The 27,168-nt window shown below is 33.2% G+C and overlaps 1 protein-coding gene across 1 annotated transcript in view; it reads left to right on the forward strand.

The window, feature by feature from the left end:
• The first annotated feature begins 4,696 nt into the window (after positions 1 to 4,696).
• LOC143059680 (solute carrier family 2, facilitated glucose transporter member 3-like) overlaps positions 4,697 to 27,168 on the forward strand; it is a 33,769-nt gene continuing 11,297 nt past the window's right edge. Inside the window, exons 1-11 of the mRNA XM_076233221.1 lie at positions 4,697 to 4,796; positions 13,138 to 13,229; positions 14,103 to 14,354; positions 15,364 to 15,479; positions 15,817 to 15,982; positions 17,906 to 17,994; positions 18,641 to 18,769; positions 21,880 to 22,046; positions 24,521 to 24,645; positions 25,691 to 25,849; positions 26,123 to 26,266. Of these exons, the coding sequence (XP_076089336.1) occupies positions 13,142 to 13,229; positions 14,103 to 14,354; positions 15,364 to 15,479; positions 15,817 to 15,982; positions 17,906 to 17,994; positions 18,641 to 18,769; positions 21,880 to 22,046; positions 24,521 to 24,645; positions 25,691 to 25,849; positions 26,123 to 26,266 (1,435 nt within the window). The 5' untranslated portion in view covers positions 4,697 to 4,796; positions 13,138 to 13,141. The remainder of the gene's footprint in view (positions 4,797 to 13,137; positions 13,230 to 14,102; positions 14,355 to 15,363; positions 15,480 to 15,816; positions 15,983 to 17,905; positions 17,995 to 18,640; positions 18,770 to 21,879; positions 22,047 to 24,520; positions 24,646 to 25,690; positions 25,850 to 26,122; positions 26,267 to 27,168) is intronic.

Below are 27,168 nucleotides of genomic sequence, written 5' to 3' on the forward strand. Positions count from 1 at the left end.
GTAAATCATTTATATATATTAAAAATAACAGCGGACCTAAAATAGAACCTTGAGGCACTCCATACTTTACAAACGATTTATCAGATTTAATGTTAGCGTATTGGACTTCTTGTTGTCTGTCAGACAAATATGATTTTATCCAATCTATTATTTATCTAAGTATTTAACTTGGCTGGTGTTTTCAGCTTGGCTGGTGTCTTTACTGGAGGTGGACTACCAGTAACAAGTATCTGATGATCTTGACTATTACCATTATCAGCAAACCTCAATCTCTTAGTAGATTTTGGTGTTGACAAAGCCTTCTGTTTTGATGGTGTATTTAACTTGGCTGGTGTTTTCAGCTTGGGTGTTCTTGGAGACTGAGGTACCAGAGGAGGCTCAATTAATTGAGCTTCCTCAGAATCTGGAGCTGGTAGTATCTCTATATCACCATCATTCGGTCTTGGTTTTTTTTTACCAGACTTTTTATCATTTCTCTTTAAGTTTCTCTTCGAAAGCGCTTTAAGGTTGACTACAGGTTTTGAATCATCTGTATCCCCAATGTATAGTTTTGCAGCCAGGATGTGGTAGCATTGTGAACTTGCTGGACACTGGCAAGTTTCTTTAGGAAGGAGGGTTACAGCATAAACCTTTCCTTGCATGCCTCTGACCATAAATGCCTTGTGTTGTTCAATAAACGACACTTGACCATTATCAACAGTCAACTTGGCCAGGGATTTTTGGGACTGATCAGCGCCCATTTGTTGGAGATTAAATTTTAAATCTTTTATTAAATGATTCCAGCACATAAGAACATCACAAGATGGGAAGTTCTTTCTGATTGCATTTACAAGACCAATCTCCCTATCAATTACGAAAGGGACTGAGGTTTTGTTTATTTTTGGAAATGATGATTTAACGAATTCAAAGAAACGTGCATGTGTCTTCTCCTTCTTTCTACTATGTATCAAGAAAGCTACAGGCATTATAGGTCTATCTTCAAAAATTATATTTCTGAAAACTAGTGGTGAAACAAAGAAGTCTCCACACTTAAAAGTGGTATCATAGAAGAAAACAAACGGAACATCATCTTCAGTGTTAACATCAAGTAACTGGTTAACGATAGAAATCATTTCTGGCAAAGCAATGATTGAACTCAAATCAGGGAAAACTGTCACCTCATGGATGAATCCATCCATATGATATGCCAATAGCAAAAGGTTATATATATCATCTTTGCTCAGTCTTTCTTCCTCATTGACTTTCCTTACTAGGTTCTCAACTTGTTTCACATTTCTAGCATTTAGCACCCCTTGGTGTTCACCAGAAACTGAACCATTTGATATGCTTTCTCTGTAAACATCCATGGCAGTTTTTTCACCTGACCTTATGTCTTGCTCTATTTTTCTTAATACAGAAGGAGCAGTGCGTGTATACTCAGGGGGATCTGACTTTTTGCTGTTCCCATGGCCAACGGGTACATATACCGTCTCATCTCCCTCATAATGCACAAGTATTAAACTTTTGTTACTTTTCAAACAAACTATATGCAGTTTTCTTAAACTGTAAAGAACCAACTGGTCTTTTTCTACCGTTTGTTTTGTCTGTTGTTCCTGGTAATCGGATTTTGTAAAAATGTTTTTTAAGAACATCATTACCAATGGTGACTGATTTTGTACCATTATTTATCCACAGATATTGGTCACATTTCCAATCATCTGCACCAGTTTGAAACAAGTAAACTTCGTTTGCCTTTGGCTTATAAGGGGGAACATTCGATGTACAAGATGTTTCAGGTTTAGTTAAAATATCTACTATTTCTGTTTGATGTAATACATCTGTATGCATACAGACAATAGACCCACTGTCCATTTTGATATTTTGTCTACTGGTAAGTTGTACTAATATGATGCCGGGCTATACAACTGTCTTTAAAAAGACATGCCTTTAAATAAAGCAATATATAGTAGCACTAATATCAATCTGTTTACTTTTGTATTTATAAATATATGTTTGACAACTATCTTTAAAAAGACATGCTTTTGAATAAAGCAATATATATAGTAACACAATTATCAATCTATCTATATCAATAGTTCAATAATGAATATATATTGAAAATTGTCTTTAAAAAAACATGCTAAAAGCAAAATATAGTAGAAATATAATTTGTGTGATCTGAACTGGTTGAAAGTCAGAGCATAAATGACTGAACAATTGAATAGTTATTATTAGGTGAGTTAAATGTTAATCTGAAATCCTGAACTTCATAAAATTTCTTCTTTAATTGGATACTAATTACCAACTGATTATAAGGTAATTCAATTAAATCTATTTGATGTCTCAGGTGTGAAAACTTTAATGACATGTTATTTGGCTTGATTGATGATTACATCAAGTGTCAAAATTAGATTAAGGTAGATGGGGTGTCTAAATTATAATCCATAGAATTTTTTAATAATTTGCCAAAATGAAGTTTATATTATGCTTTTTAAAAAAAAGTAATAAAAAGAATGGGTCACCGGGCTTTTTTTCATGCTACACGGTGTTCAAAATTGTCAAATTTTGTATAGATTATGCATGGAAACCCCAATTTTCTGCAATAAAGCGTAAACTACACCATAGAATTTTGAGATAACAAATGAGATGATAGCTTTAATAGTATGCTTTCAGTTAAGAAAAAGAAAAAATGGGGTCACCGGACCTGTTTTCTTGTTACATAATAAAATAGAGAAATTCCTAACACATTCTATTGTAAAAATACCTTAATCTGAATTATCTGCCCTTGCATTTGAGTTGCCTCCCCTTATGTGGCAAAGTTGGAAAAAAATTGTTCAAACGAAAAATTTCTGTTTTTTGTAAAATACAATCATAATTATGATAAAACATGTCATTTTCTATGTAGAAGTGGAATTTCTTACACATGAATTATCTACTTCTCTAAAAATTTGCACATTCTATTAAAGATCTAGACCTTGTTTTCTGGTATTTCCAAATCCAAGATGGAGGAAGACACCCTATCTACCTTAAGGCATATAACGGCGAATGTTTGTTCCGTCCGGTCATCTTTTTTTGAAGAAAAACATTTTTATTTACTATAAAGTTTATATTTTCATATCAAGTATTTATTGATCTCGTAGATTTCTTAGTTTCGTGTAAAAATATTGTAAAACAAATAAGATATTGACACTTATTTGTATCAGTTCAATATAATTAACGCGTACATCGGCGAATGTGAACACCGTCCGGTCAACTTTTTTTGGAGACAAACTTTTTTTTTTCACTATAAAGTTTATATTGTCGTATCCAATATTTATTATTCTCACAGATTCCTGAATTTCATGATAAAATATTGTAAAACAAAAGAGATATCAACACTTGTCGTCGACCAGTTGAATATATATATAGCGTATATCGGCGAGGGTGAATACCGTCCGGTCAACTTTTTTTGAAGATTTGTTTTCTTTTTTACTTTAAAGTTTATATTTTCGTGTAATATATTATTCAATCTCACAGGTTCCTGAGTTTCATGGACAAATATTGTAAAACAAAAGAGATATTAACACTTGTCGTCGACCATTTCAATATATATATAGCGTATATCGGCGAGGGTGAATACCGTCCGGTCAACTTTTTTTTGAGAAAAACACGTTTTTTTGCAATCAAGTTTATATTTTCGTATAATATATTTATAAATCTCACAGATTCCTGAGTTTCATGGACAAATATTGTAAAACAAAAGAGATATTAACACTTGTCGTCAACCAGTTGAATATATATTTAGCGTATGTTGGCGAGTGTGATTACCGTCCGGTCAACTTTTTTTGCTCAAAAATAATTATTTTTCCTCTTTTTTTTATATTCATAAAATATAGTTTAATATCTTTCAGGTTTACAAATATTAAACAAATCTATCGGATAACAAAAAAGTTATGACTATTTATATGTCGTCCGGTCAACCGTCCTGTCACTATCCGGGCAATCATCCTGTCATTAGTGCAACCCTCAATCAATCAATTTAAACTGGAATAATAACAGAATAAATACAATCAGAACTCTCAGAGTCGGAACTACTCGGCCTTTCTGGTTGCACGAAGAAATTGTACTGCATAGAGAATAGACGCACTAGGGGGAAACATAAATTTAGGCAAATATCAACAAATAAAGATTTCTATAAATTTTCATTTTATCCTCGCACTATTTCAGACTGGAACTCACTACCTGAAGCAATAGGTATGTCAGACACCCTGGAATCCTTCAAAAGTGGCATATCCACTCTAACATTTGAAGGATCCACAGCAACTTATTAAACTTTAAAGCCACTGTACATAATGTATATATGTTATTGATAACGATTTTTAAATTAAGTCCATATGTACATAGCACACAACAGTGGCGGATGCAGGAATTTTCGAAAGGGGGGGTGCTAGCCCAGGGCAAAGGGGGGTGCAGGGGGGGGTGCAAACATATGTCCCGATTCAAATGCATTGATCGGCCAAAATAAAGGGGGGTGCGGACCCCCGGAACCCCCCCTCTGGATCCGCCACTGCACAAGTTCCGGGAAGTTTTACACTCCTACCTAGGAGTCTACTCCCGTATTCGGAAGAAGAAGAAGAAGAATGACCGAGTAGTTACGACTGAGAATAAATATCGGTGCCGTACCCTACACGATCAGGCTATTATAACCCGCCTAGCTGGGAAATTTTTGGGGCTAAATTTAGCACAAGCACAGCACACAGCCCAACACCGGAACCTGTACTTTCATTTTAATATTCTCATTATATTTATTTGGAACTTAGATTAGCCTATAATACAAAGTAAGCAACACACTTCATTTACCTTTTTGGTGCGGTCTAGACGTAATTAATCCCTTCAATGAAAAAGAAAACACTACAATGTATGTATGTATGTACTTGTAAATGCCTCCGATATCCGAAGAACCCTTCGAAAACTGCAAGGGTACAGTGGCATCCATGTACACTCCCTAACGGGATTAATGGAGATGTGTCACTAACGTATGTTTATACGACAATTATTTTTACAAGGACAATCAATCCCCACCCAACACAAAGGCAGTGCTAGGACACCGGGCAGTCTGTTATTATGGTGGAGGAAACCGAAGTACTCGGAGAGAACCACCAGGCCACTCGGTGGAAACAGACAAACCAGAGAGATATCAGAAGATTGATCTCCAGGTCAAAGTAAGGGACAACTTTGACCAACCGAGGCCCCCAAAGTACCCATTCTAGTTTAAACTCCGGTCTGGGTACCAGAGATGTGTGTGAGCGATGCAAGACGTAACGGCCATACTACCATGACGGCCATAGGATGAAACGGTCATAGTACAAAAACGGCCATACTTTGTAAAGACGTATCGTCCATGGTTTTTTTTAATTTTTTTTAAATGTTATAGATGAATTATTTTGATACTTATAGATGGTTATTATAACTTTTAAATAAATTATACTGTTTTTACATTATTTTTCATCTTAATTTTTGTTATATCATTTGTTTACTCATTATATATTTATGTAAATGAATGTATTTAATCTAATAAAATATTAAAATATCATATTGTTTTCTAAATGATTGTTTGATATCTTGCGTATAGCAAATAGAACGAATTTAACAAATATTAATGACTATATCCGAATGGGAGACTAATTTCTGTCATAATTAAAACAATGAGTTAAGTTTTGAAATATAAAACTAGGTAATCAGCTGTAATCAAGTAATGATTAAGTTGGAAATTTAAGAAGATTGTTGATTGCTTATTATTACCTCTTTGATGAACACAAGTATTAATTATGCTTTTGTCAAGAAATTGTAAAGGAAATACAATTCAAGATCACTATAAAAACACAACTCCCAAGCTGAGTTCAAGCGGAGTGAAAACATACATTTGGTAGTGAAATTCTTGTAAAAATACAAGCTGTTTGAGCAGTCTTTTTGATGTACCGACCTTGCTTTATAAAAGTAACCAGAAATGTCGGTGGCCATCATTTGGGAAATTGCTGTTCATCATGTCGTACCCTTGTGTGCTATCTGAAGATTCCGACTACGAGTCTGATTAAGTGTTAATTGTAGTGACTTGATGAACATATTGATTGTGCTTATTATGTGTATACTAGTGCTTTGTTAAAATAGTAACTTTAATGAGTTCATGATCGTAATATAGTGCATTTTGGTATGTTTTAGTGCTTTTGTTTCAGTTGTGACTTTTATAACTGCGTGTTTATGTTGTGACTTTTATAACTGCATGTTTATGTATTTTAGTGCTCTATGATATAGGTTATATGTGTGAGTGTGAATATAAATGTTTGAATATTGGGAGACATGTGTATGCAGTGGAATAAATGAATGAGTGACAAGAGCATATGAGAGAACGTACGAGATTGTTAATTTAAAAAATGTATATAAGATGAATGTCCTACATGTATGAACGAAATGTATATATGAATGGTTTGTGTATGTTGTATGTATGAAGAAGGTTTTATATGTTTGGTGTTTATTTGTTTATCTGTATGACTGAATGAATAAATAAAATATATTAAAAAAAATATCATCTTTTTGTTATATTTTATGTAATAAACTCAATAAAAAAAAATTAAAAGTGTGGACGATACGTCTCACAATGTGTGGCCGATATGTCCCATGGACGATATGACGGTATGGCCGACACATCCTAGGGCCGTCATGGAAGTATGGCTGTCGCGTCTCGAAAGCTGTGTAAGAGGGTGAAAATTACCCTTCTGATGTGCTGATATTTTTAGCACCCCAAGTGAGAATCGAAACTCGGGACCTTCAGCACTGTAGCCATCGGTCTTAACGACTAGACCACGAACTCACACAATACTAAATAAAGTAGGCAGAGCATTCCGCAATACCTTTTTATGTTAACCTGTTTTGGCCCTTTTCAAGGTGTTGTTAACTGTTATCTGAGATGAAATAAAGCTGTTAACTGTTTTCAAGCCACTTTGTTAACTGTTATCAGCATTTTTGCATTTTTGTTAACTTTTTTTGCCAAAATCGAGGTGTTGGTAACATGTTAACGGACCCACTATTGCCCCCCCCTCTATAATGACATGACTGTGTGTGCTTATGACAGTTAATGTCATTAAATTAAAAAAAAAAACAAGCCAGTGTGATTTATAAGCAGATAGGAGAGATATTAGGCGGGACTGCATGGGATAAGTAAAATTATTAATAGGAATCTAAGGAATCCGTGTACCATCATGACGAATAACATAAAAAAATCTTGCCAAATGACGTTAATAGTCATTTTTGGTGTTTAACGATGAAATGTACACTTTCTTTTAGACTATAGCAACATAGACTGATTTTTACCAATCAAGTTAATGTTTTTCCAAAAATAACGGTAACGATAATTATTTGAGACCCCTGACTGATCACGAATCGTGACAATAAGGATAAGGATATTTTGATGAATCGCAGTAAAATTTTAACCAATTTGACGCTAATGGTAGCCGAAAATGACTGTTTGACTCCTGATGTTAAAGCCATTACTACCCTCTTAGTGTCCATTCTTCTTCCAAATAACTAGTAATTAAGGAATCAAATTCATATTAAATGGGTCCATTTTGGTAACAAATTGAATTTTTTAGGCCCCACCATAGGGGAGTGGCATTAAGTTTTACCCTTGTCTATCTGTATGTATGTCCCAAAATTGGTATGTGCACACAAAATTAAAGAGCTACAGTTTTTGACCTCTAGTTGTTTTCTCTAGACAGAGTTTTCACATAGCATTGTAACTATATACATGATATATAATGATAGCTATAACCAAGATATTAGAATTTTTACACGCCTGTTTACATGGTTTACAGTACGTATTATGGTATACAGTTGCCTGTCCCTCCCTCTGACCTTCCGTTTGCTCGTCGTCAACATGTCAGACATCATTTGAAAAAAAATTTATATCAGACTCAGACTTCTCTTAAACTGCCTTTTAATGTGCGTATCGTTATGCGTTTACTTTTCTACATTGGCTAGAGGTAAAGGGGGAGGGTTGAGATCTCATAAACATGTTTAAAACCGCTGCATTTTTGCGCCTGTCCCAAGTCAGGAGCCTCTAGCCTTTGTTAGCCTTGTATTTTGTTTTACTTTTAGTTTCTTGTGTACAATTTGGAGTTTAGAATTGTCAACGTATATTTGTTCCACCTAACAGAAGTTCCACTGGACATGCTGGATACTTTGTTATAAACAATGTCATAATATATGTTCTTGTTGGAACAAATATTCTATACCATTTATTCATGTAATTCCGTAAGGAACATTTACTGTAATATTTATTCCAGTGGAAATAATATTCAAGATTATTGTTTCCATTTGGAACTTATATTATGAAGGAAGTTCTATTTCGTGACAGTATGACATCCATTATCCCTGAACTAGTATACATACAATGTATTTTTTTAGGCGCCTACTGAAGGATGCCACCAGATGTGGGAATTTCTCGATGCATTGTAGACCTATTGGTGACCTTCTGTTGTTGTCTGTTCTTTTTTAGCTCACCTGGCCCACCTGACGTTGTCTGTCATCTGTCGCCGTTTGTCCTTTGTTTAATACATGTATGCACATAGACCAAGGTGAGCGACACAGGCTCTTAAGAGCATCTAGTTTGTTATTATCTTGAATATTATTATAGATAGAGATAAACTGTAAAAAGCAATAATGTACAACAAAGTAAGACATAAAAATAAGTCAACATGACCAAAATGGTCAATTGATCCCCTAAGGAGTTATTGTCCTTTATAGTCAATTTTTAACAATTTTCATAAAATTTTTACTAACATTTTCCACTGAAACTACTGGGCCAAGATCATTATAGATAGAGATAATTGTAAGCAGCAAGAATGTTCAGTAAAGTAAGATGTACAAACACATCAACATCACCAAAACACAATTTTGTCATGAATCCATCTGCTTCCTTTGTTTAATATTCATATATACCAAGGTGATCGACACAGGCTCTTTCATTTGTCTTAAGAGCCTCTAGTTTTTTATTTTATTTTTTTTATTTGTTGTCAGTCAGGGATATAACTCTATAGGGTTATTACAAAAAAATAACATACATTGTGGACTAAAAAATCAAGGAACTGTGATAACATATGTATGTTACATGTTTCAAAGGGACAATATACATCATAAGTTTAGTTAAAATGTATAAAAGTTCTATTGATATTACTTTTTTCTATATATGTATACTTAACTTAATTGAAAGATATAACAGTTCATAGTTTGCCAATTTTGCATAGTACACCTATATGTTATTACAGAACAAGTTGCTTACTTTAAAAAAAGAAAAGCAATACATGACAGAGTTCGCGAAAAGTGTCAGTCCTCAGGATTTTACCACCAAAATTTTGCATAGGACTGACACAAATTTAGTATTTTTCAATAGGACCACCAGGGGAAAAAAGATTTCGCGAACTCTGACATGAACCTAAGACCGCTGACTACCGGGCCACCAAAAGATTGTTGCTGAATTTGTGTTTGCTTTTGAATTGAAATAATTGACTTTGAATATAAGAAGCCAGTTGAAAGTATATATTCACAGCTTCTATTTGAATAGTTATTTTAAAGCTTGACTATTTTATTTATTACTTGGGAATGTACATAATTTTTCCGATTATAACCCTTTGGCAAATCCTTATTTCTACTAGAACCGGATGACTTATGCAAATTGCACAAACCTACTCAGTTTGCTTTATAATGTGGAATTCTGGTTGCATTTATTTTATCTATCATATCTTTATATTTTGTTTCCTACATGAATGCCTTTATATTCTCAACTCGTATTTGAAGCTGTCTTTACTCATGGTAGATGTTGTATGCGGTGAAACCTGTGGCATGCAATTGATTGGGACCTCTTAAGGAGAGACTTATTTTGGTCCAATAAAACATCTCAAATTTTAAGGATTTCCTGATTTTACTTCAAACATTCTACAGGGAAACTTAGTTTTGCCGAAGAATTTCTTAATTCAGAAGTTTATGAATACCTGTACACACTTTCAAAATAACCTATTTTTATAAAAAGGTATGTAGATATAAAAAGATACCAGATAGGAGTTCAGTAGATACAAAAAAGCATCAGTGACGCTCGAATGAAAAAAGTTAAAAGGCTAAATACATTACAAAGTTAAGGAATCTATTCCTTGGGTAGACAATCCTTAGTTTTTCGAAAAGGTCAAAGTTTATAATAGGACAGTGACTCAAAAAAGAAACAAGAGAAGCAACTCGAGGTCGGAATACCGTTTGAAATGATGACCGTGCTTGAAAGTCACATGTGAAGCTCTTTTTGCCGTGTCCTGAATTTAGATAACAAAAACGAAAATAAGCTTTCACGGGTGATTTTAATAGTATCGCATGCAAGTAGTATCTTAGCGCACAAAATAGTAAATAGAAAGCATCTCACTGATACTCAGGAAAAGAATATGCATTAATACCACGTTATAATTGACCCAGATACACAAAGTGTACAGTGGTCGTTTTAAAACAAATATGATTGTGTCGTCAAGGGCCATCAAGGGATCATATCAAAGATGTAGATAACAACCTGTTGAGACCTGTATAAATGACCAAAAACTTTCGAGACGTTCCGAGAATTTTATTCTGACTTCTGGCCGAGAGATATCGAGTGGTCTATAGACACATCCAAAACTCGCCAATATATAAGCATGAACCCCTCAGGGGGTTCATGCAAAAAACATGCCTGTAATAACTAAAGGGTGTTATCACAGCTTCTCTATATCACTTCAAAGCATTTGCTCAGACATACATCATGCTTAATAACAATGTATTTTAATTTATTGTAAGAAATAATGACCAGAGCATGTAATGAGGTTCTGCGCAAGTTTCTCAGTAATTCCCAAGTGTCTTGTGTTATATACTAAGTTACATTCCTTTAATAACCAAGCCTTGTTATCAAAGCTAAGTTTATCCCTTAATAGCCTTGTCTCATTGATTTACCATGGTTAATCAAAAATGTATTAATTTAATTAGAAAATTAGTTATCAAGGCTATGCATTTAGTTTCTGCGCAAAGTCTCAAGAGTTCCCTAGAGCCCACTACATGAAATAATTTTACAAATAACAAACATATGTTATTACAGATTTAGAAAATTTAAGGAATAAAGAGTAGACAACTCATGAAAGTATCTGTAATAACACACGCAAGTTATTTTCTGTAATAACCCTATAGAGTTATTCACCAACTTGCAAGAAATTTTGGTTCATTGTATATGTCTATTGACATGAGCTCCCTTTCTTTTTAGCTCACCTGGCCCAAAGGGCCAAGTGAGCTTTTCCCATCACTTGGCGTCGTCGTTGTCCGGCGTCATCCGTGGTCGTTAGCTTTTACAAAAATCTTCTCCTCTGAAACTACTGGGCCAAATTTAATAACCAAACTTGGCCACAATCATCATTGGGGTATCTAGTTTTAAAAATGTGCGGCGTGACCCGGCCAACCAACCAAGATGGCTGCCATGACTAAAAATAGGACATAGGGGTAAAATGTAGATTTTGGCTTATTTCTCTGAAACCAAAGCATTTAAAGCAAATCTGACATGGAGTAAAACTGTCTATTAGGTGAAGATCTATCTGCCCTGAAATTTTCAGACAAATCAGACAACCCGTTGTTGGGTTGCTGCCACCAAATAAGAAATTTTAAGGAAAATTTTGCAGTTTTTGGTTATTATATCTTGAATATTATTATGGATAGAGATAAACTGTGAACAGCAATAATGTTAAGCAAACTAAGATCTACATAAAATTCAACATGACCAAAATTTTCATTAGACCCCTTAAGGAGTTATTGCCTTTTATAGTCAATTTTTAACCATTTTTCAAAAATTTTAGTATTCTTTTAAAGAAATCTTCTCCTGTGAAACTACTAGGCCAAATTTAACCAAACTTGGCCACGATCATCATTGGGGTATCTAGTTTAAAAAATGTGTGGCGTGACCTGGCCAACCAACCAAAATGGCCGCCATGGCTAAAAATAGTACATAGGGGTGACATGTAGATTTTGGCTTATATCTCTGAATCCAAAGCATTTAGAGCAAATCTGGCAAGGGATTAAATTGTTTATCAGATCAAGATCTATCTGCCCTGAAATTTTCAGACAAATCAGACAACCCCTTAGGTTGCTGTCCCCAAATTAGTAATTTTAAATAAAATTTTGCAGTTTTTGGTTATTATCTTGAATATTATTATAGAAAGAGATAAACTGTAAACAGCAATAATGTTCAGCAAAGAAAGATCTACAATTAAGTCAAACATGACCAAAATTTTCAAATGACCCTTTAAGGAGTTATTGCCCTTTGTAGTCAATTTTTAATAATTTTCATAAATTTTTGTAAATTTTTAGAAAATATTTTTCACTTTAATTACTGGGCCAAGTTCATTATAGATATAGATAAGTGTAGCAACAAGAATGTTTAGTAAAGTAAGATCTACAAACACATCACCATCACCAAAACACAATTTGTCATGAATTTATCTGTGTCCATTGTTTAATATGCACATAGACCAAGGTGAGCGACACAGGCTCTTGAGAGCCTCTAGTTTTGTAAACTTTAGATTTTACGATTCCAGGTTACTGGGTTTTCTTCCTAAAAAAGGGGGATTTTCCAGTTTTCTGACAACAACTCAAAAATGCTTACAGCAATTCTCATGAAATTTTGGTAAATTGTTTATATCTATTGATGTAAGCTCCTTTTATATTTTCATAAATTTCTAATACATGTGTAATATATGACATTGAAAAGTAATTGAACTTTATTGTTTCAAAATGTGACGGGCGTATCATGGGCTCATGGCGCAGCTGTTTATTTATTTAGTATTTGGTTTATTCTAATGGACATTGTTTCTAAGTTGAAATCATACAAAATGACTTTTAGATTTGACTGTTATAATAATTTTGTAATTAATGATACAGTGGCGGATCCAGGGGGGGGGGGGGGGTTCCGGGGGTGCGCACCCCCCCTTTATTTTTGCCGATCAATGCATTTGTATCGGGACATATGTTTTGCACCCCCTCTTTGCCCTGGGTTAGCCTGGGTTAGCACCCCCCCTTTCGAAAATTCCTGCATCCGCCCCTGTGATATGTATATAATATTGTGTAATTTTACTTTAGGGACATGGTCATGATGGTGTTTGAAGCAAAACAACACATATTTACCTTGTTTGTATTTTGGACATGCTTGCTGAATCTTTGTGGGGCATTAGGTAAATATATTAAATTTTTTTCCAAGTACGATGAATACAAATTCTATCACTTAATAAACAGTTTTATTCCATATTGATATATATACATGACTTCAGTATGTTTTTCTATCTGAATTGGATTTTGAATAAAACAGCATACATATCCTGCATAAAAAAACATCTTTGCAAAATACCGCCTGCTTTTAAATGTATTAGGGTAAAAGATTGGATGTACTGGCATGAAGAAAAGTAATATATTTTACCCTATATAATACTTTGAGTGTATATAATTATGATAATAATGGTAAAATGTTTGATGCTGGGTTTTTTTCAAAATCCAATTGGTTTTGGTGAATATTCAAGATTATTGTTGTTAAATAATTATTTTCTCTTGGAATAGACTACCCCTCAGAGTTAAATGATAGTAAGAAGCTGATTATAGATCACTGTACGGCCTTCAACAATGAGAAAATTAAGGATTTATTAATGAGTGTGTTGTGTTATATAGGGATGAAATTTGGAGAAAACTTGCATAAATGTTTTAGGATCAATTTTATAAGAATTTCAGAAATCTCTACTTATCAATTGGTTATAGATCCATGTTTATATTATGTTATAAAAAACATCAAATGATCTATATTTTTAAATAATTTAATTTTGGATGTAACACATCTCCTTATTGGCTGACAGTGTTTTGTCTATCAGCTCATAGACATAATTTTGTCATGTGACGTCATCAACGTTTTTGTCATGATTTTCTTTTGCTGAAAATGGAATTTAGAATTAAATAATAAGGAATGACTGTAATATTTTTATGAAGAAATAACATACAAAATGTGGTGTAAACTGAATAACATGTGTAGCGGTTTAAAAAAAAACATGCATTTATTTTAGTTCATATCAGTGTATTGACTCCAGATGTAGACATAGGCAGTCCTGTAACTTTCAAATGTACAGAAACCAGTAGTAGTCATAAAAGCTTCTTCAAATGGTTTGTTGATAAGAAATATACATCGATGGATAATAGCACTGACGTGTCATTGTGGACTCTACAGAATACCACAGACTTAAATAAAGAAGTGAAATGTACCTATGCAAATGAAATTGACATCATTAATAGAACCTCATACAATGATATTTTCTCATGTAAGTTTTTATATAGATATAAGAATATGTGGTATGATTACCAATGAGACAACTCTCCATCCCTGACAATCCAAGAAATGTATGTCTCTTCTAATCAACATGGCTACTTTTGGACTGTGTCTTCATTAGTCCCCTATCAAAGTCGAAGGGGGATTGAGGTTTGCACTCTTTGTGCTTGGATATATTGATTTGATATTTAGTGTATTGTTTTTATCATGACAAGTTACAGATCAAGTTCAAATTTTGTTCCAGTCTATTAATTTTGTGCAGTGCAGAGTTATAGTCCTTGGATTTAGAAAATTCACTCAAATAATCAGTTTTTCACACTTTTGTTGGTCATGCTTGAAGATATTGCTTTTATCATGTTTATAAGTGATACATTTTTTTATCATGACAAGTTACAGATCAAGTTCCAAATTTTGTTCTGGTCTGATAATTTTGTGCAGAGTTATGTTCCTTTTACTTAATAAGTTTTCCACACTTTATTTTGTTCATCGTGCTTGAAGATATTGACTTAACATTTGTTATATAGTTTACACAAGGACAAGTTATAGATCAGATTAGCTTTATGTTCTAGTACAATTGGGACTATGTTTTGTCAAAACGCTTGTTATACTCATTGACCTGATTCCAAATTCAAAAGTTCAGAATTTTCCTATAACAAGTGAAATAATATTGAAATAAATACCTTGTCCACTTAAAATTATCTAAGATCATTACATGGAATAGTTATTCCTTAATTAACATGATTAATCAATTTTGATAGGCATCTCAACTGCAGTGCTTAAAAATCATTTAGATAATTATTAGGGACACTTGCATATATAACATATCCATTTATTCTGTTCAAATTGTGACTGTTAAAGTCAACGTTCTGTTCAAATTGTGACTTTTAAAGTCGAGTTCATGAGTCCAAATAACACCCCCTTGGAAATTCCTGGCTACGGGCCTGATATCAATATAAATAAGTTAATACACATCACAGCATGTTTTTCATTTATATTTCCAGATATGCCGACCAGAGAAGAGATAATGAGCAATTATACCCAAGATAACAGCTTTATTACATTCGAATTGCATTTCCAAAAGGTTTACCCTGAACCAACTTGTTATTTGTTCTCTAAGGTTTGTTGTTTACATTGATTTCGAACAAAATTGTAGTCTGAGGTTTCTTTGTAGCTCACTTGATATCGGTCATCCATTGGTGTTGATCGTCACAATTGTTTTAATGTTACAAAAATCATTTCCTCTGAAACTATATAGCTACTAGGTCAAATTAAACCACCCTCAGCCTAAATTATCCTTAGTATAACTAGTTTAAAAAATTAATTTAATGACTCTGCCCATACTATAAACCTTCAATTAATCAAATACAAAAATAAAATCACCAAAATCCATAACTACTATGCCGCAGGCAAAGTGTGCAATAGATTGACTCCTTGTGTTTTACTTTATTTAATAGGAGATAAAACAGATAGCCAGTTCATTTAACGGCTCATACTACAATGTATTACTCAGAGAAAAGTGGCTAAGGAGGTTTTACAGATGTGACAACAGTTTAAAACTTAAATGTCGTATAAAGAATAGAGAAATACCCAGTGACTTGTTACCAAAAGTTCCTTGTCCAGGTAATATAACAATATTTAAAATAATTAATTAAAATGTTTTTTTACTCATCTGTGACAAAAGTTGCAGATTGGGAGACACAAAAATTACCATTATTTAAAATTAAATTATAAAATTGGTTTAAATATCTAAATGACTATTACTAACAGCGACATAACTTCCATTTTTTACTTCCAAAAATGAATGTGCCAGCTGCAATTTTTTTTCTTATTTTTATTTTAATCCCTTAACACTTACAAACAAACGGCAATCAAGGTAATCAGTTGTGCATCATATAAACAATTATTGACTTAAAAACTTGATTTGACTTAAAAGTTTGTTGTACTGATCCATACTATTGTGGCTGGTTTAGGCATTTTCGTGTTTTGGCCTTTCATATTCTTTAGGGCGTTTTCGACTTTGTTTTTTCGACTTTGCAATTTCGTGTTTTTGCGTTTTCGTCCTGTAGAATATATGAATATGAAACGCAAAAACGCGAAATGATTTTAACTGGCCACCATACTAAAGTATTAAATCATTCCGAAAATCAGTGCTCATCAACTATTTCTAAAAGAGGTACGCACCTTGGAAATATTGATTATAGTAAAAATAAGTTATTGCTTTTATTTGTATTCCCCTTAAAAAAATCGGTTGTCCTAGTACTGGAGTCTTGCATATTAAAGTTCTAGTCAGATTTCTGTTAAACTTATAACAACAATGTCAGATTGTCTTGCTCTTGGACAAGTTTGAAAATCAGTGTTGAATAAATATTTTATCAAAGAGTTTACTAAGAGAATCAATTATATAAAAAAAAATGCTATGAACATGTCTCATGTGTACAATTGTTGCTGGATTTTCATTAAATTTATATCAAAGGTTAATATACATATATATATAATATATATAAAAAAGAAGATCTGATATGATTGCCAATGAGAAAACTGTCCACAAGAGACTAAAATGACACAGAAATTAACAACTATAGTTCACCGTACAGCCTTCAACAATGAGCAAAGCCCATACCGCATAGTCAGCTATAAAAGGCCCTGATATGACAATGTATTTTTTGTTTTCGATTTATGAGTTTGACTGTCCCTTTGGTATCTTTCGTCCCTCTTTCATTGTTTACAAAAGTATGATTTTTAGCTCACCTGACCTGAAAGGTCAAGTGAGCTTTTCTCATCACTTGGCGTCCGTCGTCTGTTGTTCTGCGTCCGTAAACTTTTACAAAAATCTTCTCCGCTGAAACTATTGGGCTAAATTTAACCAAAATTCGCCACAATCATCATTGGGGTATCTAGTGGGGTAAAATGTAGATTTTGGCTTATATCTCTGAAACCAAAGCATTTAGAGCAAATCTGACGTGGGCTTAATTTGTTTATTAGGTCAGATCTATCTGCCCTGAAATTTTCAGAAAAATTGGACAACCTGTTGTTGGGTTGCTGCCCTAAAATTAGTAATTTTAAGGAAATTACTGCATCTAAGCATGACAAGCCTAAATAATCAGTCTGTATCAACTATCTCTATAAGAGTGATGACAGCCCCTTGGAGGTATTGATAATATTATATTATGAATTACATTCTTTTTGCATTGAAGCCTTCATTTAAAGAAAGAAAAAATACACATATTAGAATGATCTGTTAACCATGGTTAACTTGACCTCTGGCTCAAAAACTTTACATGAAAGACTTTTGCAATTTTATCAAGTATGTGTATTAATGGGCCATGGTTATAATACAATAAGCATGATAAGATCTAGAAAAAAAGTATACAAACTTATAAAATGTTCAATTGCTATATGGTAACCAAGATAAAGACAGCTACATGTAGTCAGTAAAACACAGATAGATCTCTTAGACATAAAAAAAAACACATTATTTTGTGACAATATTTGGTTGTTTCATCATCACTGTCAACGACTTAACAAACACTTTTGATTTTTCAGAATCTAAACAATCATTTTGGGGAGTATTTGTACTTGTAGTCATAGTCTTAGTGATATTTGTATTATGGTCAGTTAATCAAAACTTTACTGTAAGTACTGTTGTCATAGTTGTTTTAATTCATTTGTTATCATTAATTGCAATATTTATATTGTTAAGTTCTTCATATGCAGATGCTTATACTAATGTTTTTCACTTTTTCTGAAAATAGGAGGATTCAATCAGATGGTTATTTAGCATGTTAAGGATTTAAAAAAGGGGGGTGGCCTGAGCAGCCAAATTTCTACGGAAACTAATTTATCATATATATAGCCCCATAAGGAGAGCCTTCTCCTTCCCACTAAATCAGCCTTCGTTTCTGGATAAACTGAAAGGAACATATGCTTTTTTTTGGTAAAGCACTAAGTTTCAAGTTTCTCTTGTATCAAGAAAGCCATGAAAAAGTATACCTGAGACACATGCATGTGTATAAATCATTTCTTTCTTTGCCTTGCACAAAATTGTGCCCTCCTTGTTTTGAATAAACAAAATTTGCTTTCTCAATAGATTTAATTTTAATTGTATGTTTTATAATCAAATAAAAGAGATTTTCTTATTATAAAACATGTGAATGATAATACTTAAAGCTGTGTATTGTTTGTAAAATTAGTATATATTTCAGAATTCATGTTGACCTAAGTGGCTGATATTTTCCTTCCCTGCATAACTTGGAAAAAATATATATTTTTTCTTTGCAGAATCAGCCGCAGGAAGAAAGTCATGAAAGTTCTGCAACGAAAACTCAACAATTTAGTATAGCAGTTGCACTTTTCGGAAATGCTTTTTCTTATGGATACAACATGGCTGTTCTGAACAATCCAGCTGTGGTAATGACACTATATAATAATATTATATTTCAACTGACATCAAACTAAAAAACAACATTCTCTCTTCATATATTTACATAGCATGTCAATTAGAGATTTTGTTTCAAATCAAATCGAGATACTGATAGTTGCATTATGTTTTCTGTACATATGATGTCTGTAGTGACCTGATATATCCAATAGGGCTTGAATCTTGCCATAGGTTTTTTATGCCCCACTTACGATAGTAGAGGGGCATTATGTTTTCTGGTCTGTGCACCGGTTCGTCCGTTCCTTCGTCCGTCCGTCTGTCCCGCTTCACGGGTTAAAGTTTTTGGTCAAGGTAGTTTTTGATGAAGATGAAGTCCAATCAACTTGTAACTTAGTACACATGTTTCTTATGATATAATCTTTCTAATTTTAAAGCCAAATTAATTTTTTGACACCAATTTTACGGTCCACTGAACATAGAAAATGAAAGTGCGAGTTTCAGGTTAAAGTTTTTGGTCAAGGTAGTTTTTGATGAAGTTGAAGTCCAATCAACTTGAAACTTAGTACACATATTCCCTATGATATGATCTTTCTAATTTTAATGCCTTATTATATTTTTTACCCATTTTCACGGTCCATTGAACATGAAAAATGATAGTGCGAGTGGGGCATCCGTGTTCTTTGGACACATTCTTGTTTATGAGTAATACACAAACATGATCTTTGTTTTATCGAATCACTGATTGGGTTAATTTCAATCTGGAAGTGTATATGTACCTGAAACTTATTTGCATGGTTTATTGATGTTGTAAATCTCAGTTACAATGGTCAACCATCTTTCATTATAGAGTGATTTTAACATGTGATGTCTGTATGACAGGGCAACCTTATATTGATTTTTATGCCCCGTCTACGATAGTAGTAGGGGCATTATGTTTTCTGGTCTGTGCGTCCGTTCGTCCGTCTGTTCGTTCGTCTGTTCGTTCGTCTGTTCGTTCGTCCGTTCGTCCGTCTGTCCCATGTCAGGTTAAAGTTTTTGGTCGAGGTAGTTTATGATGAAGTTATAGTTGCATCCATTTGTAACTTTACATACATAGTCATTATAATAGGGAATTTCTAAAAAGTACCTCAAATTTAGGTTTTGGTCCTCATTTCATGGTTCATTGAACATGAAAATGAGATTGTGTGAAACAGCTCTTTGCCAGGTTAAAGTTTTTGGTCGAGGTAGTTTATGATGAAGTTATAGTTGCATCCATTTGTAACTTTACATACATAGTCATTATGATAGGGAATTTCTAAAAAGTACCTCAAATTTAGTTTTTTGGTCCTCATTTCATGGTTCATTGAACATGAAAATGAGATTGTGTGAAACAGCTCTTTGCCAGGTTAAAGTTTTTGGTCGAGGTAGTTTATGATGAAGTTATAGTTGCATCCATTTGTAACTTTACATACATAGTCATTATGATAGGGAATTTCTAAAAAGTACCTCAAATTTAGTTTTTTATGCCCCACCTACGATAGTAGAGGGGCATTATGTTTTCTGGTCTGTGCGTCCGTTCGTCCGTCTGTTCGTTCGTTCGTTCGTTCGTCCGTTCGTTTGTCCGTCTGTCCCGCTTCAGGTTAAAGTTTTTGGTCAAGGTAGTTTTTGATGAAGTTGAAGTCCAATCAACTTGAAACTTAGTACACATGTTCCTTATGATATGATCTTTCTAATTTTAAAGCCAAATTAAACTTTTGACCCCAATTTCACGGTCCACTGAACATAGAAAATGAAAGTGCATGTTTCAGGTTAAAGTTTTTCAGGTTAAAGTTTTTGGTCAAGGTAGTTTTTGATGAAGTTGAAGTCCAATCAACTTGAAACTTAGTACACATGTTCCTTATGATATGATCTTTCTAATTTTAAAGCCAAATTAAACTTTTGACCCCAATTTCACGGTCCACTGAACATAGAAAATGAAAGTGCATGTTTCAGGTTAAAGTTTTTGGTCAAGGTAGTTTTTGATGAAGTTGAAGTCCAATCAACTTGAAACTTAGTACACATGTTCCCTATGATATTATCTTTCTAATTTTAATGCCTAATTATATTTTTTATCCAATTTCATGGTCCATTGAACATGGAAAATGATAGTGTGAGTGGGGCATCCGTGTACTTTGGACACATTCTTGTTTTTCATTTTTCATTCACAAATATTGAAGTCCTTAAAGGCTGAGGTTATTATTATTTGGTTTATAGAAGAATTTACTTATTTTAACATGGCATTGTCCGTTTTTTTTTATCTTATGAGTATTAATGTCTCTTAGTTATTTCATATATAGCCTCTCTCAGCATAAAGGTTTTATGATTACATTTGATTCAGTTTCTTTACTGGTATAAGTAAGAATTGATTTCCTTAATACTTGATGTCTTTACAATTCCTTAGTTTTAACTATTTCAAATTTATGTTGTTCATTTTAATTGATTGATTAATTGATTGTTGTCTGCTTAATGTCCAGTGGCAAATATTTCATGCATGTGCAGGACCAGCACAAATTAAAGTAAAAAAACAATAGTGGCATGGGTCATGTTATAGAATGTCCTCCTGGTTGAAGGTTAGGGAAATTTGGACTACCACTAGAAAATGGGGGTAAATTGGATAGGTACAGAAATTTGGCCTTGCAACAGTCCACCTATATGGACCCCCACAGAGTTGTTGCAAGTTGTAAATATTTAACAATTTTGATAGCAAAAATATTCAAACATGGTTTACTTTTATAAATTATGACTTGGATGGAGAGTTGTCTTATTGGTACTCATACCACATCTTTCTATATCTATATATGATGTTTGTTATCCATGTTTGATTTATTTACCATTTTTGGGTGAAACAAACCTAGGATAATCACGGTTTTAAAGGTTTGTGCTTATGAGTTTCTTAAACTATGTTTGAAATAATCTATTTTGAATATAAATGCTTTTTCCTGATCAAAGCTCAAATTCTTAGATTGTTGGGACACAAAGACTATTTAAAAAAAAGTTAAATGCTTATTTATCATATTTTACTTTTTTTGGAAGCTTGATAGCAATTTGCATTTTGGCTTTTTTTCTTTAGCAAATTAATATAAGATTTATCTATTAATGCAATGATGCTTTTATATTGTAGGTTATTATTGCATTTTATCAAGGAATATCATCTGAACTGGAGACAAGAATGTATATAGAAAGCAATAAGAGTGCTAATTTTCTATTTTCGATTTTCACGGCAGTGTATGTTTTTGCAGGAATTTTTGGTGTACTGTTAGCAGAATGGATTGCTGTAAAATTTGGAAGGCAAGTTATGCAATACAAAGGCTTAAAATATCCTAATTCAATCACAGCTGTTTTTGTTACTCCCCACTTAGGAGCATTATGGTTTTCATTCTTTGCTACCATTACTTTCATCCATTCATTCATGTCCCGCTTCTAGTTAAGGTTTTTGGTCAAGGTAGTTTTTTTTGATGAAGTTGAAGTCCAACCAACTTGAAACTTAGTTCACATGTTCCCTATGACATGATTTTCTAATTGTAATGCCAAATAAGAGTTTTGACCCCAATTTTACAGCATCTGAACATAGAAAATGATATAGCGAGTGGGGCATCATGTACTATGGACACATTTTTGTAAGATATCAATTTGTTTGAAGTGATTGAGCTATTGTGTCAGATGTTCGGACTCCTTGATGTTTTTCCCTACGATACAATGTAAAAAAAAATTGCCCCATAACACCTATTCATCTTTTCATATAAGACTTAATAGCTCATAAAAGGTCATTTTGATTTGAGACCTAAGTAATACCAATGCAAATATAAGGTAAACGTCCGAGTCAGCCTTTTCCTGCCATCCTTTTTTAATACAATATCTCGAAAAGGAGCTCCATGACCTATCAATATTTTTAGCTTATTTGATCCTTATTTACTAATGCTCTTCTGGAAAATAGTACCAATTTTAAATTCTTGATCTATTTAGTATCACCGAGGTTCACCCTTAAATAGAAAATACTTGATTGAAATTCAATTTCTGACTTCAGGAACATAAACTTTCAATATCAAGATCAATTTTAATTGATTTGTTCTTGTTTCTTCTAAGGTTTAAATACTTTTACAATTTTTAACATGAGTTTATTAAAATATCAAAGGTAATGAAGTGACAAGAAATGTTGACCCCCTTTTTAGCTCACCTGGCCCAAAGGGCCAAGTGAGCTTTTCTCATCACTTGGCGTCCGGCGTCGTTGTTAGCTTTTACAAAAATCTTCTCCTCTGAAACTACTAGGCCAAATTTAACCAAACTTGGCCACAATCATTATTGGAGTATCTCGTTTAAAAATTGTGTCCGACAACCCGGCCAACCAACCAAGATGGCCGCCATGGCTAACAATAGAACATAGGGGTAAAATGTAGATTTTGGCTTATAACTCTGAAACCAAAGCTTTTAGAGCAAATCTGACTGGTTAAAATTGTTAATCAAGTGATGATCTATCTGCCCTGAAATTTTTAGATGAATTGGACAACCGGTTGTTGGGTCGCTGCCCCTGAATTCGTAATTTTAAGGAAATTTGGCCGTTTTTGGTTATTATCTTGAATACTATTATAGATAGAGAAAAAACTGTAACAGCAATAATGTTCAGCAAAGTAAGATCTACAAATAAGTCAACATGACGTAAAAGGTCATTTGACCCCTTAAGGAGTTATTGTCCTTTATAGTCAATTTTTAACAATTTTCTAATAATTTTCAATTGGTAAGTTTTTGTAAATTTTTACAAAATATTTTCCTCTGTAACTAAAGTTTATTATAGATAAAGAAAATTGTTAGTAGCAAGAATGTTCAGTAAAGTAAAATCTACAAACACATCACCATCACCAAAAAACAATTTTGTCATGAATTCATCTGTGTCCTTTGTTTAATACATGTATGCACATAGACCAAAGTGAGCGACACAGGCTCTTCAAGAGCCTCTAGTCTCATTACTTGGTGTCAATTGTTGACGTGTCATTTGTTAACTTTTACAAAAATCTTCTTCTGTGAAACTACTGGACTAAATATTTACCAAACTGTGTTACAGTCATCATGTGGATATCTAGTTTTAAAAATCTGTCTGATATTACAGACTCTGTTTGCAAACAAAGATTGCCAACATGTCCAAAAAATGTCAACATGTTAGGAATTAAGGGCCAAAAAGGGGCCAAAAACAAGCATTCTTCTAGTTTCCAGACTATAACTTCTTTGTAAGTGTATGGATCTCTCTGACATTGTACCGCAATGTTCCATATCACAAAGGGAAGGCTGGGACTGAGTTTGAGGGTAATTGCTCCAAACATGAAGGAATTAGGGGGCCAAAAAAGGGCAATAAATTGTGTTTAAGTGAATGGATCCGTCTCTCTGAAATTGTACTAAAAGGTTCCATACTACAAAGGAAAGGTTTGGATAAATTTTTGGGGTTATTGCTCCAAGGGGGTTTCAAAACATTGGAGGGGGTCCAAATTTTTAAGGGATTCATATTTATTTTCAATTTTTTTTTTAAATTTGAGTTTTTGAAAAGTTTCAAGAAGAAATCTTTAATTGCACAGTACTGGGCAATAGATTTGTAAGATCTTTGACCACATTTATTTTGTGTCAGATACATATATATTGGGTTAAAAATTTGATCACAATCCAAATTCAGTATCAAGCTTGAATATTGTGTCTAAATTTACCCCAACTGTTATTGGTTCGACCTCTGTGGTCGTATCAGGCTGTGCTTAGCGAAGCATTTTATTTCTTCTTTTTAGACGCAAACCTATGATGGTGAATTCTATTGTGATGTTACTAGCTTCTGGAGTTGGAGGAATAATGTTTTATTCAGACTCAGTTGCTGTGTTGCTGTTTCACAGGATTTTATCTGGATTTTACTGTGGTAAATATATCTTTCTTTTAGATTAGTTAACATTGATGTCACTAGTTATTTTATAATCAATTATTGTTTGATGGGGAAATTGAAAGAATGTCATTAAGAGCAAATTTGTGGTATATTAATTATAATTATGCCACCACTGAAGCAGAAGGGGTATTAAGTGTTACCCTTATCCATCTATACCTCTGTACGTAAGTACGTCTTGAAATTGGTTTCCGTTCTGTAACTTAAATTTGCCTAAACCAAATGTTATGAAACTTATACATAGTAAAATTCAGAATGGAAACCGGGATGTGTCAAAAAGACAACAACACCGACCTAAAAGCAGAAAACTGCAAAGGACAAACAGTGGGTAACCCTCATTGGTCTTCAACACAGAGAGAAAATAATGCACCCAGAGGCGAGCTTATAGCCATAAAACACAAATCAAGTTTGAATTTGGGTGGCATCACTTTTACTGTTTTAGAGTTGTTATCAAAATAAGACGATGTCATATGATTGCCAAAAAAATGGAAAACAACACGTTTAATAATTTATTGCGTCCAAAGCGCTTTTCTGGATTTACCTTCATCAGGAACCCTCAAAGTTCCAAACATTTGAAATCCGTAGATGAATAAGTACCGAAAATCGTTGAAGAGCTATATGTCAAAAATACCTAAAATAAAAAGCTGAATTCAAATGAGACAACTTCCCTCAAGAGACCATATGACTCAGAAATTAACAACTATAGGTCACGATATCGCCTTCAACAATTAGCAAAACCAATGCCACATAGTCAAATATTCAAGGCCCAAAAATGACAAGTGTACATGTTTAACGATTCAAACCAGAGAACTGAAATTTCCCCTATTAAAAGGAAAAATTGCTGACACCTCTTTTCTATTAACCACACAACTTAGATAAATTTTTAATTCTGGTTGTGTTACTTTTACCATTCTTTTGTTTTGTCCCTTTTAATATAACATTATAATTATACAAACAGAGGTATCATCGATCTGTGTCATATGGATACATTCTCCATTAATTCTTTTGTATTTTTTTTTTATAGGTATAGGTTTGATATTGTCTGGAATGTATGCCATGGAAATTTCCAAGTTTACCATTAATAGTGTCAAAGGATCATATGGCACATATGACAGATGGTTCCAGCTTTCTATCACTCTAGGAATTTGCTGTTCTTCTCTTTTGGGTATTGATAAACTCTTAGGTAAGATAACATCAATTTAACAATATATAATTAATTGGAAAATATACCAGGTTTGAAGTGATTCCCTAAGAATGATCTTTAAGATGCCACAGACTGATTTAAAAACAATTTTGAAGCAGTGAAGTATACAATGTAAAGTTCTTGCTCATAAATTTATTATTTTATTAGAATGAATATTTCCATTGCAATTTTGAGTTTGGAAAGAACAGCTGACTTCTTGTATGAAATTTTGTATTATGTGCCGAAACATTTACTTATCCTTTTTTTTAATAGGCAATAGGGAGCGATGGCCATGGTTATTAGTTCTGAATGCAGTACCAGCAATATCTAACTGGTTTCTCTGTTTGTGTCCTGAAAGTCCTGTTTATTTGCACCTTCAGACATCAGATCCGTCAAGAACTTCTAATGCTGAAAAAGGTAGCTTAATTTCAAAATTTGTATTGCTATTTATAGTTGTATAAGGACCCCCTAGGGTAAGAAATCCTTCTGTTTACTCACAATAAAAGGATGTAACATACATGTGTGTAACAATTTGGGAGGCTCTAGAGGTTTTCGATAGATAAATGAATTGAAAGAGTTTATATGTAGTGTTTAATATTGTAATTTATCAGCATATTATGTAACAGTAGTATCCAATTAAGGAAAAACTTGAGTGGTACAAGAAAGGGCTTTGCATTCCAGCTAATCAGAAGATACATTTTGTTGCCAAAGTGAATAGCTAAAAACATGAAATGGCTATCGTGATTACTGTAGTGGATATTAGAACAGAGGGCATTAAGGTTGCAAATAAATAGAACAGAAAGATATGGACATGGTCCAGTGACTTTGTTTTAATTAGCAATTTTCAAAAATTAGTTTTCTTCTTAAGTTCGTTTCATAGGATCTTCTTGTGATAGATCAATGTTATTTATAAGAAGTTGCATTACTATCAGTACTAAAAAATATTGTCAAATACAACTTGAAATTGAATATTAGAGCGGTTTTTTACATTAAATAAGATACTTCCATTACAAACGAAAGTGAACCAACGCCTGGTGAGTCTGTAGTACGGTAGAGTCCATAAAGTGGATACTTCGCCGGGTATGCAGGGTCGTTATGATAAAAAAACATAAAATGTAGAGAGTCTTATAACAACAACACTTTAGGGACTGCTGCAGATAATTTATTGATCAATAAATTATCTGCAGCAGTCCCTAAAGTGTTGTTGTTATAAGACTCTCTACTAAATAAGATACTGTTTCATAATTTGTTTCATATTCCTATATTATTTTAAAGCTATATTGCGTAGCATAGCTTTAACACTGCTTGTTACTTTTTTA

Source organism: Mytilus galloprovincialis, chromosome 14, assembly GCF_965363235.1.
Source record: "Mytilus galloprovincialis chromosome 14, xbMytGall1.hap1.1, whole genome shotgun sequence".
Taxonomy (NCBI): Eukaryota; Metazoa; Mollusca; class Bivalvia; order Mytilida; family Mytilidae; genus Mytilus; species Mytilus galloprovincialis.